At 43.2% G+C, this 21,522-nt stretch overlaps 1 protein-coding gene across 3 annotated transcripts in view; it reads right to left on the bottom strand.

Moving 5' to 3' along the window:
* slc25a21 (solute carrier family 25 member 21) overlaps positions 1-21,522 on the bottom strand; it is a 123,223-nt gene that overhangs the window by 2,749 nt on the left and 98,952 nt on the right. For all 3 annotated transcript variants that reach the window (XM_083791788.1, XM_083791789.1, XM_083791790.1), the window contains 6 exons: positions 20,162-20,245; positions 9,089-9,155; positions 7,712-7,771; positions 4,474-4,581; positions 3,874-4,038; positions 569-750 (listed from right to left, as the gene is read on the bottom strand). In XM_083791788.1, coding sequence (XP_083647914.1) covers positions 569-750; positions 3,874-4,038; positions 4,474-4,581; positions 7,712-7,771; positions 9,089-9,155; positions 20,162-20,245 — 666 coding nt within the window. The remainder of the gene's footprint in view (positions 1-568; positions 751-3,873; positions 4,039-4,473; positions 4,582-7,711; positions 7,772-9,088; positions 9,156-20,161; positions 20,246-21,522) is intronic.

Genomic DNA, 21,522 nt, shown 5'->3' with positions numbered 1-21,522 from the left:
ATACCAACTTGCTATACCCAAAATTCTACTGAGGGTGCACAAAGTTTCTCCATCAATCAGCACAGTAAGTGGCGCCAGGCATGACAAACCACACTTCCCTTTAAATAGAACACTGAGCAAACCCTGACTTTTCTGGGCATTGATCCACTTATGAATACAATTATATCTCTGAAATAATAAATGTAGCTATATTGTTGAGGAAGTTATGGCAAAAATATATAATTTGTAATTTGTGACCCACAAGATTTCAACTTTGAGTTGGTAAATAGTAATACTAGTAAGTTTGATGTCAGTTGGACCATTCCTATTAATGTTATGGAGAAAATCTATTTAGCCAATTGTCATGGCCTTTGACTTGATCCACCTTTCATGAAAGTTTCAGTTGTCATTCCAAACATGTCCATTTCCCTGTGCTAACTAACAAACAAACATACATACATACATTCACTACAGATAAAGGGACAGAGTAATGTCATTAACTGTTACGATATACTGTATTTGTATACAGTAATCATCCAATAGCACTCCACCTCCTCATAATTTAAAATGAAGTAGGAGATGATCATACCCTTCCTCACGGTATACCAGGGCCATGGACTGGAAACAGGTGTGGTACTTGATCTCTCCTGGTACAGGCTGAGGACCTTGGATACGGCTCTTGGCCACATCGAAGGGAATATTCACACAAGAGGAAATAGTGCCGGATGCCAGGCCAATGACAAATTTCCTCATAAACTCCAAGGTGGGATCCTATAAGATGAGAGGAAAGACGGGTTGAAAAGTGAAACCTGAATTATACAGTACTTGCCAAAATAGATTATGTGTTGTGAGCTTGTAGAGCTGCAATGTTTGGTGCATGACACTGCGCGATGTATACATCAAGCCTTACACTTGCATGAACACATATCTTTTCTTCAACTGTTTATGTGGATATATAAATTTATCAAGCTGTATGTGCAAAACCGTTACCTTTCAGGAAAGGGAAAAAATAACCTGTGTTCGAATGGATCCAATGTAGTTGTATAGACAGTAGACACACACTCTTGTTAAAACCTTTCATTGGTTAAATACTCATAAAACCAAGCTTGTGACTTTTAATTTATGAAAAAACATAAAAAGTTGAAATTGAAGATACAAGGCTTCTGATTTGTGTCTTGCATGTCTGTATTCCACATGCATGATTTTATTGGAATGGATGTTTCAGGCGAGGAGGTCTGGTGATAAATCTGGCTGCATAGTATCAAAACGAAAATAGCACGTCATACCTGAGGCAGTGAAATATAGGGTATAGCGAGCACATGGGGTTGATAAAAGGAAAATCAGAGATAGTAGGAGTTTGTGGCAGGGGGAGAGAGGGAGCGAGTGAGGGTTGGGGGGAGGGAGGGGGAGAGCATGACGGGGTCTTGAGCATATGATTGCAAAGCTGGCATGAAAGCCCTGATCATTTTATGGTAGCGGGGGGCAGATTAGTGCTTCCTGACTGCATTGCGGGTTTCTGATTGGCTGAGCAGAAGCACATGTTCTCTGGTTGAGGCTGAGGGAGAGGATTTATAAACAGGGTTCATGCAGGCAGACTGGGGAAGGCATATGGGGACAATTTGGGTAATTGGGCTGTGACTCGACACAGGGGTATTACTGTACCAAAGAAGTCCAGACTTGGAGAGCTCTGACAGCTAATTGGCCAGGATATTTTTACAAATGACAGCAGCCTCTCTGGTCCAGGCCTTTCTCAAGACGGCTGGACACCCTGAGAGCTGCGCTAAATCAACAGCTAATCCCACTTCTTCTAGTTATTTTTTCTTCTCTGTGAGATGTACACAGGAAAAATCCTCAGTGTTCATTTATCCATTTGTAACTCAGAGAGTGTAGATACAGTATGTAACCAAATGGACCCTTACGTATCCATCTGTGCAATCATGGAGTTAAATGAACACCCAGGATTCCGCTGTGTACATGGGGAAGAGAGGCAGTATGAGTGCATCCATCAAGTGACATGCTAGCAGCCTTGAGCAAACATCTCCTCGCACATATTCACTTCTGAATGACGCTAGTATGCCACAACTCACTCGCATATTCAAATGTCGATATGCGAGAGGCCTAGACTTTGAATTTGACTACGGACACGTTTGAGTTGCGAGCTCATTGCTCACGTTGCTGACAAAAGTATGTGGAGGGAGCCCATCATCGGCTTGATCCTTGGAGCTGCCAAAGGCCACAGCATTAATTCTATCCAGTGTACAGTGGTCATAGTCACAATGTAAGTCACATGTATGTCATCTCTCCTGTATACTAGTCTCGTGTAGCCTGGCCAACGGAAATCCCCGCCTACAAATACATCTGCTGACATCTAAATTCAATGTAGTTGCTAGAACTGTTTAGAACCGATTTGGATATTGAAATAAAATATTCCATTGCAGAATCAAGGAAAAGACATTGGGGCTGTCGTTCATATTGGGATGGTGATGTGATTTGTTTTCAAAGCAGTGGGCATAGGTTCGTTAGCGGCCATGTCGGCACATGTAGTTCTTGCAAATACATAACTAGATGAGTAAGATGACAGCAGACATACCGCTGTACGGTCGTCTGGTTACGTAGACTATATACCTGTCACTGTCAAAAACCAGGTTGGCCTGGGCCGTGGCTCAGCGGTCCAGGCACCTTGGAGTGGATGGTAATCCAGTCTAGCAGTGTGCCACGTGTTCGACTCCCAATCCTGACGGCCTTTACTGCATGTCACCCCCCATCTCTCTCCCCATTTCGTGTCAGCCTACTGTCTATCCCTCCATAAAGAATATAAAATAACATGGCGAAAGCCACAAAAAAACATAAAAAAAAGACCAGGTTTACAGCATAAATGGACCCACATTTGTATACTCCGTTATAAATGGATAAATGAACACTGAGGAATGTACTGTGTAAAAGCAATTATATCAGTGCCAGTGGGCTATACTGTACATCATTACAATTCATGTATGAGGATGACTTCTCTGTGTCAGCATCATACTTTACTGGAAAAACGTTGAGTTCTGCAGCGATCAGGATACCGCAGCAAATCCCACTGTGAAAAAACGGTACTATTGTCTGCTTCCAATTAGTTCATTGGAGTTAATCTAATGCTCCAGTTTGTACATGTGGAACTGGCGTATGGTAACGTTTCCATTAAACAAAATTAACTTTTGTTTGGGCCATCAGGCCCTCCCGGATGTGTAATCTGAGACTTTGAGGATGTTATGGAGCGCAAACAGACGAGGTATTAGTGGGATTGATCTTACAAGCTCCTCTCTGATTTCCTTCCCCTCCCTCACCACGGTAACTCGGGCCAACCAATCATGCTGTCAAAAACTCGCTATTCCCCACAGGCTAAGTGGTTAGGACACGTGGATATCATATACACAGGAGGTTAGTTCAAAGTTGCTTAAGTCCTGTGTGTAGCACAAAGTGTAGAAGATTGCCAGTAACACTTGTGGCGTTATAGGGGCTCCATTGACTGAAATACTCAATGCATAGTTGGAGTAAGGAAATGGCACCAAAAGGGATGGCTGAACCATGCAGAGTTTGAGGGGTCTCAGTGGGCTAAATGTATGTGCTCATGTTACTGTAAGACGCAAGAAGTAAGATGCCGTGATGGTTTTAAAAGTCAAAATCAATCACATCAGAATTCTATTGAACGTCATTCATGTTGTTTGTTTTATCATGCTTACTTCCAAAAAGGTTCCTGCTCGCCCCGTCAGACATACAGTTAGTATGGTTCAGTGATTTACCACTTAAGCCTGATAAGTACAGTCGTACTTCGAGGCCAATCAACTAGCTCACAACTCGCTGCGTCACAATGCATTGTGAGCTCGTATATCTGCATAGATTCTGATGTTTTACCGGGCTGGCAGGAATGGCGTCCTTGACATTGAAGTAGAACCCAAAGTAGATCATGTTGAAGACACCATGGCGACCTAGCGTTGACGTTAACCCTTTATTGAGTCCTCGTAGTCCAAAGCCGCCAGAGTTGATGATGTGGCGAGCTTGCCTAAATGCGGAGGGTTGCTGTGTTGGGAGTGAGAGTATATGTCAGAAACAAAACTTTGTCTTCAGTTGTTACCTTGATGCCATGTTATCACTTATGGACCAAATGTTGATACAGTATACAATATGACTCAATATTGACATTTCTTCTACATAGAATAAAGTTTGATTTATATTAAGTATAAGGACTTGTTCCGTAAACAATGTGCCAACATTCTGACAAAAGTAATAATTAAAATATACAATGAAAATGTACAATAATGATAAAATACTGTTCAACAGTGTATCTCCATGTTTTACACTTTTTTCCGAAAGCAGATCTTTGATTTAAAAGCAAGAGATCAGGCCATTCCTTGAAATGGAAATGCAAAAACAACTTCAGAAATTGGGCGTTTAAACAAATCAATACATTGAGGTTACTTACAAGGCAGAAAAAGGTACAACATTGCTACCTACCTCCTTGAAAGAATCTCTGTTAGCCTGCAGACTGACTTTTACCACTTCAAATGGGTTGACGACCACTGCCTCCGTCAAACCGCTCCCTAGTCCAGCCAACGCCAGCACCTAATGGGGGGAGACGGAGGGGGTTCATGGGTACAATTGAAAAGTTGAAACACTGTCTGCGGTCATCATGTTTTTAAGTGAGAGAAAAAATAAAAACAGTATTGTTATTCATAACATTACTGTATGTGTGTATGTTAAATAAATATTTATTGAACATGGAGGGCGAAGGAGGAGGCGTCTCCAGTCCTCACTGAGTGAAAGTGTCACGAAAGCACTGAAAAAACGGCAGCAAGGTAACAATGTGAACAACAAAGAAGGGAGAATTAACAGTCAACAGTAACACACTCAAGTAACAAGGACTTGATTCTGAATTGCGGTTTTGTTCGCAGAAACTTGTTCGCCAAGTCTCTGTGTCTCCTCTAGGGTGGTCATCCGTCTCTGTCATGGCTGCCATTGTGAGCGCTTGACAAATGTCAGGACCATAGGTAAGAGGAAGAGAAAAGGTGAATGAGAGGAGACAGAAGGAATGAGGAGGAAGTAGGAAATCAATCAAGTTGCAGATCTATTATATAATGGTCTATTCATCACGTAAACCCTATAAACGTCGTTGTACGGCGATAGCTAAAGTAGCTGATATCTACAAGCTCACACTGGTTTTCAACCCAGACATATTCTGGGACCCGGTTTTGTCCCAGAATATGGACTGTTTCAACCTACATATTTGCAGGTTTGCTCAGTGGGAAGCAATATATAACTTTCCCTGACGGCAAGAGCACTGCAATCCATTTCAAGTGACAGTCACAAGTGGTGATAAATAAAGACGAACTGTATATAAATGTCTGGTATGCAGTCAAGTGTATGTTGCAACACTGCCTACTGTATATGGGTAGTAGTGTTGTGCATGCCATGTGCATGTGTGCTATAATGTGGGTTCACAGGTTGCAATGTAACAGCACGTAGGTGTGCGTGCGCTCTGCTGGTCTGAGGAAGTGTACAGGCACATGTGTGTGTGTGTGTGTGTGTGTGTGTGTGTGTATGTGTGTCGGGGGGAGGTGTATTATGGGTAGCTGTGTAAATGAACTGTGGATGTGAGAGTGCCCATCCACATTTGTGTGCATGCCCACACGTGTGATGGCTGCGTCAGTTTATGTGTGTGCGCGCGAGGCTGCAAGCGACCGTGTGGCCGTGTGCATGCATGCACGCACGAAACAACATGTTTGCCATTAGTGTGTGTGTAGTATATGCGTGCAAGCAAGCATGTCTGTGTGCGTCTGTGCTTGCACATATGTGCTCAGGGTGTGTGTGTGTGTGACGTGTGTGTGTGTGTGGGGGGGGGGTAAAGCGTCAGGAACGTGTCCGTACCTCATTACTCATCCTGCTGTCAGAGCCCCGGGACTGGACCCATCCTCTTAGACGTGCCCCAGTGCTGTTTATACAGTCAGCAGGCCCACTGGCCACCTTCTAATTCCTTATTTGTATTATTACTGTGCGCGTCCTCATTAATCAGAGTGAAGCTATTCAGCTGCACTGGTCGCAGAATGGAGGGGAGGCCCGGGAGGGAGAGAGAGAGAGAGACAGAGACAGAGACAGAGACAGAGACAGAGACAGAGACAGAGAGAGAGAGAGAGAGAGAGAGAGAGAGAGAGAGAGAGAGAGAGAGAGAGAGAGAGAGACAGAGAGACAGACAGACAGACAGACAGACAGACAGACAGACAGACAGACAGACAGACAGAGAGAGAGAGAGAGAGAGAGAGAGAGAGAGAGAGAGAGAGAGAGAGAGAGAGAGAGAGAGAGAGACAGAGAGACAGACAGACAGACAGACAGACAGACAGACAGAGAGAGAGAGAGAGAGAGAGAGAGAGAGAGAGAGAGAGAGAGAGAGAGAGAGAGAGAGAGAGAGAGAGAGAGAGAGAGAGACACAGACAGACAGACAGACAGACAGACAGACAGACAGACAGACAGACAGACAGACAGACAGACAGACAGACAGACAGACAGACAGACAGACAGACAGACAGACAGACAGACAGACAGACAGACAGACAGACAGACAGACAGACAGACAGACAGACAGACAGACAGACAGACAGACAGACAGACAGACAGACAGACAGACAGACAGACAGACAGACAGACAGACAGACAGACAGACAGACAGACAGACAGACAGACAGACAGACAGACAGACAGACAGACAGACAGACAGACAGACAGACAGACAGACAGACAGACAGACAGACAGACAGACAGACAGACAGACAGACAGACAGACAGACAGACAGACAGACAGACAGACAGACAGACAGACAGACAGACAGACAGACAGACAGACAGACAGACAGACAGACAGACAGACAGACAGACAGACAGACAGACAGACAGACAGACAGACAGACAGACAGACAGACAGACAGACAGACAGACAGACAGACAGACAGACAGACAGACAGACAGACAGACAGACAGACAGACAGACAGACAGACAGGGTAGAGAGAGACAGTGACAGAGAGACAGGAGAACTAGAGAGAGAGGGAGACAGACACAGAAATAAACATGGTGAGGTAGATAAACAGAGACGGAGAGAAAGATACAGAGAGAGAGAGAGAGAGAGAGAGAGAGAGAGAGAGAGAGAGAGAGACAGAGCAGGATTGGGGGGGGGGCGGTTGGTGCCATTCAGGCCAAAATCTGTAATTTTTGATTACTGTACTTGATACTGCTTGAAGGTGAGCAAAGAAGGGGAGTGGGGGGGTTGGCAGGGGGAGTAGAGCATGATGGATGTGGATGTGGACAGGTAAACATTTCTTCTCCGATGACTGTGCAAACAAAGCCGAGGATGCGCGCCATGCTGGGATGGCCCAGGCATTGTGAGGCCAAAGCCGGGTTGTAGGAAGGCCATCCATCATGGCTGACACTTGGCTGCCACCTGAATAGGTGTGTGCATGCGCGCGTGTGTGTGTGTGTGGGCTTGCGCGTGCGTAACCACACCCCCTCATGAATCGTAATCTGTCTTGCTTACACCTCCTGACTCATTACGCTAGAAATGGAGATCAGCCAAGAAGGATGCGCCACCTGCATCTTCGTGATGCATTGTGCTGGCTCCCTTCCTGGTTTGCACAGATAGTTGCCTGTGTGCGTGCATGTTTAGGTACAAAGATCAGGTGTGAGTGTGTTCAGGTGTTTCTGACTCACCAGGGCAGGAGACAAAGAGGTAAGGTTCAGCAGCTTCTTGTATTGCTCAAAGGTGAAGAACTATGAAGAAGAGATGGGAATAAATGAGCTGTCAAAAGCCACTGGATGTTCACAAACAACAAGCACACACATGCACACTTGCATCCACCTAGGTACACTTAGCAGAATAAAACTTCCTTCAAGAGAACACTTTGGCCCGCAAGGGTCTCAAATCGAGTAAACGAACTGATGAACAACATTACACAGTACTTAACGTTTCGCACCATACCGTCAGCTGAAAGAGGCATGTTTCATGTTCACTGTTTAAGGGGAGACACATTCCCTGATTTGTTTGTCTTAGCAAGAGGGCAAAAAGCCCGCAAAGGCGTTTTAATCGTAGGTTTAATTTGCTTTAAATTCCCTCGCCCCAGACATTGCTCACCACCAGCCGGCTTTGTTTGCCATGCGAGCAATTACCGCCATCCTCTCAGTGTTTACATCCAACATTTCACACACCCTCTGTCTCCAGTATCTCATTATATGGCAGACCCATGCCAGGTAGCCACCCCCAACCCACCCGCATCCCCAATCACCTCCTTAGGCCTGTCACAATTATTACATAATCGTCTAATCACAATAATTTGAGATAATCGCATTATTATCGTCATAATAGTTTCCATGTTGAAAAATGTTCATACATTAAAATAAATCTGAAATATCAGACCTACAAGCTATTTCAGCTATTCTTTTTTGACCTTTTTAAATTATAAACATAATGAATATGCCAGTAATTTCTTTGTATATTTCAGTTACTTGTCATATCTGCGCTGTGCATTATTACCAGGCAAACAGAACTGTATTCTTTATTCATATGTTCCAATGTTCAATGCCAAAAACACAATTAAATCGTTAATCGCAATTATTTGTGAGGCAATTAATCGGCAACTTAAATTTGTAAACGTGACAGCCCTACACATCGTTACACACCGGCGGGGCGAGAGAACAACATACTGTACAGCTTCCATAGAGCAGCCATGCCCCAAATCCCAACAGACAGTGGCTTACATTAAAATGTCTCGCACACTGGTATGGTTTACAGTAATGCTTGTAGATCAATATTTGGCCGTCCTCCAGAGCAAACGCAAGGAACAGGAAAGGCAAACATGGCAACATGGCGTCACATCGTTTGATTGCCATGTGTGCTGCATGTTCACAGGAGCAGAAGCGAAGGAGTAAAGGTTGTGTGTGTGTGGGGTGTGTGTGTGTGTGTGTGTGTGGGGGGGGGGGGGGCATACAGTACTGTAGGTCTACCTGGTTGTGTAAGGTAAATATTATACATATATATATTATATGTTTTGCTTGTATGTTTTGGCTAGATTGTAGGTTAATTTGTCCTACCTTAACTGCTCTCTTTGGAGTCTCTGCCAGGATTGGAGGAAGGATTCCCTTATAGAAGCCATAGATTCTGCATGGAGATAGAAAATAAACAAAGGAATCCAGTTAGGATGTTGGGAAACAAAATAGAGCTTTTGAGGGCTTACAGTATTTTGGACCGAACAGTCCTGGTAGATACGGGTTAGAACAGGTTAGTACTTTACAGTTATACGAGTCTGTCATGATTTAGATTCTTTTGAATCTTTTTCAAAAGAATCTGTCACAAACCGAGCCCTGTTGAATGCTACAACAATCTGAGTGAAATACCACACTAGTAGCCACTAACTAGCCAGTAATCAGAATAAGTATACTTGTAGAGCAGTGGTTTCCAGACGGTGTGCTGAGGCACACTAGTGTGTCCACGTGTGTCTTGGGATTCTGTGACAAGAAACCACACATTATCAATGCAATAACATGTAACTATACAAAAACTTGAATTTACTATGTCGGTACTATGTGTGCACTCATTTCGAAGTACAGAGACTTTAGGTCTGGTGTTCAAATTGGTTTTCTTGCGCTTTGATATGATTTTTAAATCAATACATAATAGACTAGACTTTGGTCTGCCTTGGTCGACAGCACGAAAACTTAAAACCACTGTTCTAGAGACCACCTCTACTGACCCAACCAAATTATAATCATGCGGAAGTGTTTTGAAATCAGCATTAGAATGATGTAACTTGGCCAGAGCAGAAGAAAACGTTATGAAAGGTTAATCATAATGAATTGTTCCTTTTTATTTACAAGACTGTCAACCAAAGTTGATCAAGAGTAGAGACACCTGAATAGAGCCTATTATAGTGAAACCTTTATTGGCACAACTCCACTCTCATGTTTGTTCCCTACGCGGGAACAGCTACTTCTGTATGTTCCCTATTTTGCTAAGAGTGCACAAATTGTGTTGTATACACATTTCAGGAAGTATGCATGTGCATTATTACATTTTTGTATACAAACACAAAATGTGTATATTGAGACAGAATTTTCAAATCCTTCTCAATATTGATTGCAACCTGCGTCGGGGTAGCCAAGCAGTCACTTTTATATAGCTTTGGATACAAAAAGGAAAATTTGCATTAACTTGACTTTCAATTACTTTGCTGACACTCATATCAGTTGCTACGACAATAACATAATTTAAAGTATTTGCAGAATATTATGTAATAAACTGTGACGACAAACGGCAACCCCTCAACTACCACATGCTTTATCTAAAGTAGGGGTTCTCAACGTTTTTGGCCCGGGACCCCGGAAATGCTTTGGCAATGTCTCAGGACCCCCGTCACGCCCCCTCCCAACCCCCAATATAAATTCACTGCTACAATAACCTTAATAACAGAGACAATACAGCATAAATAACTACTGAAACCAGATATAATCATTAGGGAAGGTGTATGCATGTACTATGTACTATATTAAACTCGTCATTTCCATTTTCCAGCCATTCAGTCGCGACCAGGGGGGCAGTCAGACAGATATTTTGTGAAGCCACTAAGGAAATCGGGACTTCCTGACATGCTACCACATGCTTTATCTAAAGTACCTAACAGTAGTTTACCATAAGTAACATTTTCAGCATAGTTAGAACCAGTGGATGAGCGTCTTACTATGCAATCCACGGGCATTAACCACGGGTTTGGTGCCGTGCTCTCCCCATAATGAGGTACATACATGTACAGCAGACACTTTTTTGACTTGCGGGTTACTTTCAAAATGACCAGCTCAAATAGATCTGCCCACCAAAAAAAGTATTATCACATTGCTGAAAATTGTTTAAAAATGTACCTGGAATGGGAAATAGAGGTGAGGAAATGTAAGTGATAGGGGTTTTATATAAGACGCCCTGAGGGTGAGAAGCGACCTCGCCCTTTAGTGCGTGCACGCAGCCGTCTGGGTGACGGCTGACTGCTGGGCGAGCGCTGGTGCTTTGGCATGGGGGGTCAGATCAACATATGGAATGAATTCTGTACTGGCCATATATGGAGAGTGTCTTGAGTGTACAGGGTTTGATGAGGTCAGATCAACATAATTATGGAATCTAAGGCTGGCAGTGGGGGCAGTGTCTTGAGTGTACAAGGTTTAATGAGGGCCCAGGTAGGGCCGGGACTTAATTTTCGGGCCTGTTGAGAACTCTAGTTTTCGCCGGCTGCCGGGCGCGGCTGCACTAATAACATATATAGAGACGGCCATATATGGTCACGAGGCGTGACGGACTGACGACCATATATAGTGGCGTGATGTGTCACGAGGTGTGACGGACTGACGGCCATATATGGTGGCGTGCCGGAGTCACTGACGGAATTACTGTTTTCAGAGTAATCTGCAACCTACGTCGCAATAACTTTATAATGCTACTGAATGGCTGCATGTACGCAACACTCTTGAAAACATTGCATTGTGGGTTTGAGCTGACAGGCCCTTTTTGATCAACCAATCAATCAATTAATCAATCAAGTTACCTTAATTCAAGTGGCAGGTTAAAATACTTTTAAATTATAGGCCTATATATTTTTAGGGGCATGTCATGTGGTCTACCTGCACAGCCTTTGTGACCTAGGTAGATCACAATCTACTTTTTGGGCACCCCTGATGTACAGTATATGGGAATGCAGTCTCCTCTTGTTGTCAAATGTTGTTTTACCAACCATGAACAGGTTGAACGGGTCTAAATCTTCAGGTCTAAAATGACTACAATCAACACAACATCATTCCTTTGTGAGAATTGATAGAGAAGTTCATGGGAACTTTGGTAAACATTTGGAAGTTACTTTCCAAACGTTTGTATCACGTTCAACCGTCAGGAATAGGATACGGCTTCGCCAGATATAAAAACATGAGGTATAATACAAATTGTCGCAAAACACAATTTGTATTAATAAGGTTCTGAATCTGAGAAGGTATATCACTTAAGATTTTTCAAATGTGTGTGCGTGCGTGCATGCGTACGTGCGTGCGTGCGTGCGTGCGTGCGAGAGAGAGAGAGAAAGAGAAAGAAGCAGATGGAGTGCTGGTGTGACATTATCAAACAAGTAGAGAGGGAGATAAAGCTAGTGAGACAGTGTGTGAGCTGACTGTCCAATTGGGGACCCCTCCGCTATGCCCTATCCTGTTTCCTTTCTATCTCTTGTCAAAATACCCCCCCCCCCAAAAAAAGGAAGACAAAATTAGTAGGAAAGTGCATATTGATAGTGAACACAGGTCTGTGGACATGGTGGACAGTGTGGCGTGACCAGGTCTTGTATGTGAACTCAGGCCTCCTCTGTTGTGGCAACACCGCTCCACAGGCCGGTGGAGATGTTCTCGGACGATTGCGTCCAAGCGTAAATATTATTGTTTCTGGAAGTACAGATGTCACGATTACGTGGAGAAGAAACGGACGGGAGGAGCATTTAAACCTCGAAGTGGGATGCCTCCCAGAAAACCCTGCAACGACCCAAAACTAATGACCAAAACACTTCTCATCAAATGACAGCGTCAACCTATTTCGTCAACAAGCTGAAGTCACACGGGCAGACGGGTTTTGAGTGATACAGCCATAATAATGCAGTGATAGCTCCAGGGATATCCCTCCTGGAAGTGGAAATTAATCCCCTGTATTGTCTGTGTACAAGTTATTTCAGTCAGACGGAAGCCCATGCCCTCGGCTCTCTTTGTCCATGCAAATGGCTGGCCACAGGTTTCCCGGGTGTGGTTAGGTCATGGAGCCACCAGGTGACAATGTGAGTACAATTTGTTACAGGCCCAAATATGGCTGTCCATTTGAATCTTGATTTGACTGTCAATGTAAAATACACACTAAGTCCCCCTTTTGGCTTTCCTAAACAAATCCATTTTCGACACAGGACTAGCTACTGCGGGCTACCAGCTGGCTAGAGTGTGTGCGAACGTGTGTGTGTGTGTACTGTGTATAGGCTACAGTATGTTAGTATAGGCATGTATTACTAAATGTGCATGTTTGACCTGTGAATGCACGTGTAGTTGTGCGTGAGTGCATGTGTGCATACGTGCGAATGTGTGTGTGCGTGTGTGTGTGCGTGTGAGCGTGTGTGTGTGTGTGTGTGTGTGTGTGTGTGTGTGCGTGTGTGTGTGTGTGTGTGTGTGTGTGTGTGTGTGTGTGTGCGTGCATGCGTTTGTGATTTGTCTTTCATTTTCATAAACTTTCCCTTCTCATAACCACCTCCATCCATCTGGGGAGAAGCTTAACACACCACAAAGGGGACAGAAATAACCAATTACTTAAATTGGATAATCACAATCATTCACGTCACAAATTATCATTTCTCATAATTAGAAATGAACAGGATAACGATGTGTTAGTGATCGTATGAGGTTAGAAGAAAATAATAAGTGTTGTCGACCACAAGTAATGGTAGCAGAGGTTTGATTAGTGATTCCCAGGCCAGTCATTTTGGGAGAGCTCAGTTTGGCTCACTCAAAAATAGCAGACCTACAAGCTTGTAGCGCGCCACTCGGTGGCGCGTTATGAGCTTGTAGATCTGCTATTTTTCAATAGCTAAATTATAACATAATGTTTAAAACACCAAAAGGGGTTCCCGCGGCTCCCGCCCAGAATGTGTTAATCGGCATCGGTCTGATTATTCAAACGAAATAATCCCAAAGTAACATCTTGAACAGATCTACAAGCTCGCATTATTAAATATACGGTATTAAAGTTAAATCGGACTTGCAGTGCAGATATCCTGTTACATGTATTTTTTCAGAATGGACAATATTTTTATAATTTTTAAATTTCAGAATGAAATCATATCGACATCGGTAATATCGGTTATCGGCCATAACAGCAATTATTTATATATCGGATATCGATATCGGCCAAAATGTCTCATCGGCACATCCCTATTTTACAACATCGGCGTCAACAAGTCGATGGCTTCACACGTCAACGAGTGCACCAATCCGAGTCGGCAAGCCGCAGTACACAGAATATGTGGCGTGCATCTCAGCCACAGTGATTGGAGGGCGGGGTCTTGACGACAAGTGGTTGGAATTGCTAAATTGCAACAGCGTGTTGATTGAAGTCACAACCTTTAACCCATTAAGACCGGGAAAGCATCTGTGTCATTTTAGATTTCAGCTGAAAAGCATCATTTTACTATTTAAAAAATAGCAGATATACAAGCTCGAGCTTGTAGATCCGCTATTTCTGAAACATCGTGAAAAGCTACCCTAGGGGACACGGAGAACATGCAAACTGAGATTAATATAATTAGAAAAAAGAATAAGAATAACAATGATTGATAGTATTACCATTTTTAAATATATTTCAAGGACAGAAAATAGTTGTGATTATATCCAATATTTAGATGGCTGCGTAGTTTTCCTGATTGTAGTATCTTAAAGTCTCACAGTACAGTGGGAATCCTTGAGAAGCGAGAGTAGTTACAATGTACTGTTTATCACCATCTCAAACAACCAAAACAAACGTTTTTGTTTTCCATTTACAAGTCAATCTCTTTGAGGACCCATGTAAACATACACAACATTTAGATGGTCAAACCGATTGCTGCTGACTCCGTCTTGAAGTTTCACACTATACTGTGAGTCATCACAGACAACTCCTTCACCAGCCTGTAAACAACCAGCATGCTTTATCTGCAAATATTGTCATGTTTCCCAGTGATCTAACCTTGACATTGTCACCAACAGCCACAATACAGCCCAAGGGTCACTGATCAGGTTTCATGGTACAAAAACGCACACACACAGGCAGCTCTATCTATACTGTGGACTGGTGTATGTTTAAAAGATCTGTTGTACTCATTCTGTTTAACCAACATCGGTATTAGAATCCGAGTCAGAATCAGGAACACTCGTTCTATGAACTTGATTTCGTGTTTAATCATGTTTAAGAGTCAAGATATGCACGATACAGCTACACGAACGAATCTCATCCTATGAATCCGAACGTGTAGAGGATGTTTATACAGTAAATACACAGAATCACTGCTTGGGTGACTGTCCCCCACATATCTCGAGAACCGTCAAATTGATAGACTTCAAACGTTCCCAATGGGCATCAGTCTATTTATTTATTTATATATATATATAAATAAGGAATCAATGTACTGAGATGGGGTTATGTGATTTTCTCAGGGAATATTCCACACATTGCCGGGGGCGGGAACTGAACCACGGACCTTTGATTTCCCTGGCAGTTTCTCTACCCATTCTGCTATGATTTATGCTAAATCATACCATTGGAGTGCAATGAAAATGGACTATGAATATGGGTGTAGTGAAGTAGGCACAGCTGATATATGCTAGAATAGATTGCTCATGAGCCGATGTGGTATTTGCGTGGCTTTCAAACTTTCTTTCCCCCACCAGGGAAGCACATTTTTTGTAAGGATTTTTTCCCCTTTTTGTCCCAATCCAAACTGTGGGCTATGGTAGAAACCCATGTGACATAGAATTTTAACTTATTCTTTTTAGTGTATAAACACATGTTATTTATTTAAAGTTTGACATATCTTACATTCCAAAGAGCAGGGAATGCTAGAGGGTATGCGCGTGAAATCGTCACTTTAGTAATTATTACGTTATTTATTTATTTATTATTGTGCCTTATCTTTGAGTGCATGCATATTGAACTTCTCATTCTGTATTTTACAGAAAGGGGGATGCGCGTAAAATCTGTAACAAATGCATGTATTTTTATATTGGTGCTGCTGCACGGAACTGACACTTGCCTTTACACCGACATGTGTCTGATATCTGCTATTAAATTATGTTTCTAGGTTTAATTAATGCTACAGTATATTGCTATGGTTTTTATTTTTTTTTATTTTACTCTAATGCTAGGAATATTTGACATGTCATATGATGAAGTATCTGACCTGTTTTCCTTGTTTTAGATTTTTTTCTCTTCCATTATTCTCTAAAACTGCAAACGATGGGTGCTTGTATGTCAAATAACTTCAACATTTACTCCTTTTAACCTTGACGTGACAATGTTGAAGTTCAGTTGAGTTAGAACGTACTCTTGGTTTGGTGATTTCAATATCATGTTTGTTCCTGACTTAGGGGAGTCCAGTGTGGTAGGAAATGTACTATCATGCAGTCTGTGTGTGTCCAGTCTGTAGGGAATGTACTAGCATGCAGTCTGTGTGTGTCCAGTCTGTAGGGAATGTACTAGCATGCAGTCTGTGTGTTCCTGACTTAGGGGAGTTCAGTGTGGTAGGGAATGTACTAGCATGCAGTCTGTGTGTTCCTGACTTAGGGGAGTTCAGTGTGGTAGGGAATGTACTAGCATGCAGTCTGTGTGTTCCTGACTTAGGGGAGTTCAGTGTGGTAGGGAATGTACTAGTCTGTGTGTGTCCAGTCTGAAACACTGAAGCACAAGCTCATGTTGCTGCTGCAGCGCCTACACTCCAGTCATGACCAAACGAGAGGTGCCTGTCAGGCATGTAACAAAGCCTTAACAAATATCGTTTGCATGCATTACATGCCAACAAGCATGAGCTATTCCGTACTGGTACAGTAAGTTATATTTTCCTCAATTCTGCTCCAAAAAACTGTTAAAAAAAGTCATTATTAACATTAAAAATGTGGCCAATGTTTTGACAGGAATAACATACAAATATAGTACAGTAGTGATTTCTCCAGCGTTAATAGTCCTAATTTTATCCAGCTATACAAATCCTACAGACCTGACTACGTTGCCAATACTAAACAGCGCTGGAGAGCCTCTGAGAGACGGAGTCACAGATGTGCGGGCCTGCGTGTCTTTCCTCAGTCTAATCACCGTGCTAGGGCTGGAGGCTCGTGTTTCCTCTCCCTCATTGGGCTTAAGCCCAATGTATACTTTGCCGCGTGACGCTGCTGCATGCCAAAGAATACCGATCTACAAGCTCACAATGCGTCGCATTGGGACGCACTGTGAGCTTGCACACTGGCTGTTTTTGGCACGCAACACCATAAGGATAAGATAAGATATTAGAGAGAGAAAGACTGAGAGAATAGCGAAAGTGAGGGAGAAGGAGAGAGTGAGGCGCGAAGACATCGAGGGCACGAGAAAGAGAGAAAGAGGGAGAGAGACAGGGAGAGAAAAAGAGAGAGGGAGAGAGAGAGAGAAATAACAAGACAAAAAGACACAGATCAGGGTCTAGAGTCAGTGGCTCAGCCCTGCCATGTCCCGGCATGAGTTTATTTTTAATAATAATTCTACAAGAGCTGGGGCCTAAAACTACTATTTGTACAAATTATAACTAAGTGGTTTGGCCTGGGGGCAATCCACTACTCGCCACTAAGGAGTGATTATGGCCTCAGCGAAAATATACTGTCAGTGATAATTGCTCTGTATGCAAGAGGATCTTCTGTCTACCAGGTCTCCCTCACATACTGAGCCATGTTCACTGCATGTGGACACAACAAAACCCTGAGTGTATACACAAAGACAAGTGTCACATATGTATACAGTGTATGGTGGGAGTCGTGGGACGTCTCTGACAATGTTCCTGTGTGTGGCGGTATGGCATGTGAATGGCATGTCTGATGTGTTTGGTCACAGTGTGTGTGCGTGTGTGTGTGTGTGTGTGTGTGTGTGTGTGTGTGTGTGTGTGTGAGTGTGCGTGCGACACTGTGCGTGTCTGCGTGTGTGTGCGTGCGTGTGTGCGTGTGCGCGCGTCTGTGTGTGTGTGTGCACGCGACACTGTGCATGTCTGCGTGTGTGTGTACGTGTGCGTGTGTGCGCGTCTGTGTGTGTGTGTGTGTGTGTGTGTGTGCGCGTGTGTGTGTGTGTGGAGTGGTGGTGGCAGTGGGGGAGAGGCACAGTAGCAGGATAGATGGGTGCTGTTGAGCATCCACTGCTAGCTGGCGGCCTCCCTCCACCTCATCCACTGCTAGCTGGCGGCCTCCCTCCTCCTCATCCACTGCTAGCTGGCGGCCTCCCTCCTCCTCAGACTGTCAAGAGATTGGGCCCTGGGGCCGGCCCTCTCGCTCTCCTGGAGCGCTCACTCACACACCTCGCAGCAGATCCATTTTATATCCACAATAAAGCTGTCGACTCACCATAAACAGAGCAGAGTGGCCAGCACTTTCTCCTGGGGCCTGCACTGTCTCAATGTCCTGTCACAGGGCCAGACACATGCAGGCTTGCATGGGGATTGGGATCACGACTACTGTTTCTTTCAACTTGGTCCTTATCTATGGCATTTTACAAACAAAAGTCTTCTTCTACACAAGGCTATAGGCAAGTGTCTGGGGTGTTGACACAGAGCAGAAGCAAGTTGTGAATCTCATTAATCTGAGCATTGCAAATATTAAAAGGGATTTCATAATGCCCCTGGGTGATACTTAGAGTAACATTAATATAGGCAATGAATGTAAGCATACACATATTTCATCGCACAATATTCCGTCATACTTGTGTTGTTAGTCCTCACAACGTGCCCATGACAGCACAGTGGTTAAAGGGATTTTTCAACAAATGTTCAGGCCACACTGTCCGCACACCTACAGTATACGTTCCACCGCCGATCCGACCGTCATGCCCACATATGGAGATGCCTGTATCTGTCAGTGATTGTCGCGAGTGCCGAATGGCACAAGTGCACTTGTGCAAGGACGCACTGTGATTGGCTAGTCGTACAAATGTGATTTGTGACAGTCCTAACCCTCCACTACACTACTGGTGACAACCCAAAGTTTATTCTCCTTTCATCCTCTTTCTGTTTCCACAGAAGCACGTTGTGTATTGTATGCTATAAGCACACCCTTTATTCCACCATTTTCTACACTGTGTTTTAGACATACTGTACAATTATGGCAATACTATTGACTGATTCAGGACAGAAGGGCTTGCATCAGTTGTATCATCAGCATTATTGTATTGATCAAAACTGTGAGTGAAACAAAGATTATGGCAATTATACTGTGACTATAATATGTGTGTGTTATTTAGTCTTAAGACAAGAACACATAGCACTCATAGTTTCTGTCTAGACTTGTTCTCGTTTGCTCCTAATGTGTACACTGTTCCAATACTCATACAGTAACTCTGGGCCTGTCCTTCAGTAGGAAACCAGGTCACATAGCCAAACGTAAAGTTTGGTCATTGTGACCAAAATTGAGAAATATAAGATTTTACACAAATAAATGTCAAATGGCCAAAATGTGAAGCATTGAAAAACTTGGAATAGAGGTTCTTTCTTGCCTGTAAGTGTGTGCGCAAAGCTTCACGCTGATCATCGCAGTGGTGATAGGGGACAAGTCCTGCATTATAAGCAGCAGCAGTGCACATGTACAGAGCAACACAGATGGATCTGTCGAGCCGGTTTCTGGTTGGAAAGAAACGTCACCTTCACCCTGGGTACAACATCATCCACCACTCTTGTCAACACCGCCATAAACTCGTTGACATTATTTCCAGAGCTGATCTGAAATATTCCTGCTCCCTGCTGAACATGCAGGCGCCCAGACAGCGACAGAGAACACCCACCGCTGCTCGCTTCCCACCCACGGCCATGGCCAATGACCACTCACCATAGCACCCATGAAATATTCTGCGACTGAAGTGCCTTCGACACAAAAAACAATATTTATATAGCTACAGTAAGCAACTGGTATAGTAATAATTCTGATGGCACTTTATTATAGAGTTATATTCGTATGCCCGTCTACACCTAATTTCAGATCCAATCCAATACCATGAAATGTATGTTGTGAAACAACATTTGTTTTATTTGAATGATTCAGTTCATGTTGCACTACTGTTTTACACAATTATTAACAAAATTGTTATTTATTCCTAGTTTGGAATCATTACTCTGTATCGATGCAAGTTGCAGGTATCAGAATCGAAGGAAATATGGGAATATCTGTACTTTACACAATGCAAGGGACAACTACACGAGGGGGATTGATGTAAGAGGAAACCACATGTATCTCTAAAGTGCCTTGTGTTATACTACAACTGTCTGCTGGCAGTGACATCAACATACTGTACCTTTCATTGTGTTATACTTTCATTGTGTTATACTACAACTGTCTGCTGGCAGTGACATCAACATACTGTACCTTTCATTGCGATAGATGGTTCTGAAGCAGTCTCCCAAGCTCTTATAGCTATTGGGGTCACCGGTTCCTCGCTGGATCTGGAACCTGAAACAAAACATACAAAAAATTGATTGATGAGAGGCATTCTATTGAAAATAATCGCAATAATATCTCCCCCCCAACCACTGTGCTGTGTTATACCAGTACCATGTGCGGTGGACAAGCCAGGTTAAGAAAAGCACTATACTCTTGCATTATGGTGCTAAATAATAAACCATGACATTTTACAATGCCGCGCAAATGCGGGGCTTCATCTCCCTTTTTTCATCATAGCAAAACACTTTTTTTGATTAGACAGACAAAACAAAGGGAACCAAAATATGCAGGACAGTGCGTGCACGCGCACGACACAAAGGAGTTCAGCACCACGGACAGCGACCAGGTCATTTTGGAACCCACTTCAAATAATGAGAAATACCGTAAATGATCAATAGATGGAATGTTTTCCAAAAAGCAGTGGCACATCAAGTACAAGAACACATTCTATTGCAGCCAAGTACTACTCACCACTATTTATCAAGTACTACTCACCACTATTTATCAAGTACTACTCACCACTATTTATCAAGTACTACTCACCACTATTTATCAAGTACTACTCACCACTATTTATCAAGTACTACTCACCACTATTTATCAAGTACTACTCACCACTATTTATCAAGTACTACTCACCACTATTTATCAAGTACTACTCACCACTATTTATCAAGTACTACTCACCACTATTTATCAAGTACTACTCACCACTATTTATCAAGTACTACTCACCACTATTTATCAAGTACTACTCACCACTATTTATCAAGTACTACTCACCACTATTTATCAAGTACTACTCACCACTATTTATCAAGTACTACTCACCACTATTTATCAAGTACTACTCACCACTATTTATCAAGTACTACTCACCACTATTTATCAAGTACTACTCACCACTATTTATCAAGTACTACTCACCACTATTTATCAAGTACTACTCACCACTATTTATCAATTACATGTGATGGGCCTGCCCGACATGCTAGGGGGAGGGACCAACACAGGCCTAATATAAAATAAAGTTAAATGTGGCTGGCCTGACGACGTCAGGGGTATATGTCCATATTTGGGCATGATTGGCCAGTCCGGACGTGAATGGGCTAAACATGCAATAATACAACTGGTATAGGCTACTTTATGGTGAAGTTGATTTGAATGCATCATCATAATGAGCTCATTTCCCCCTCACATTCCCTTCTCTTCTGCCTTTCATCCCGTTCCCCTCAGCTGAAACGAGAGGCTCCTCCCACCACCACCACCACCACCACCACCACCAC

The sequence above is a fragment of the Protomyctophum parallelum genome, assembly GCF_964188405.1.
Source record: "Protomyctophum parallelum genome assembly, chromosome: 20".
NCBI classification, from domain to species: domain Eukaryota; kingdom Metazoa; phylum Chordata; class Actinopteri; order Myctophiformes; family Myctophidae; genus Protomyctophum; species Protomyctophum parallelum.
Note: the sequence above shows the minus strand (reverse complement) of the source record. Positions and strands in the feature narration are given on the sequence as shown.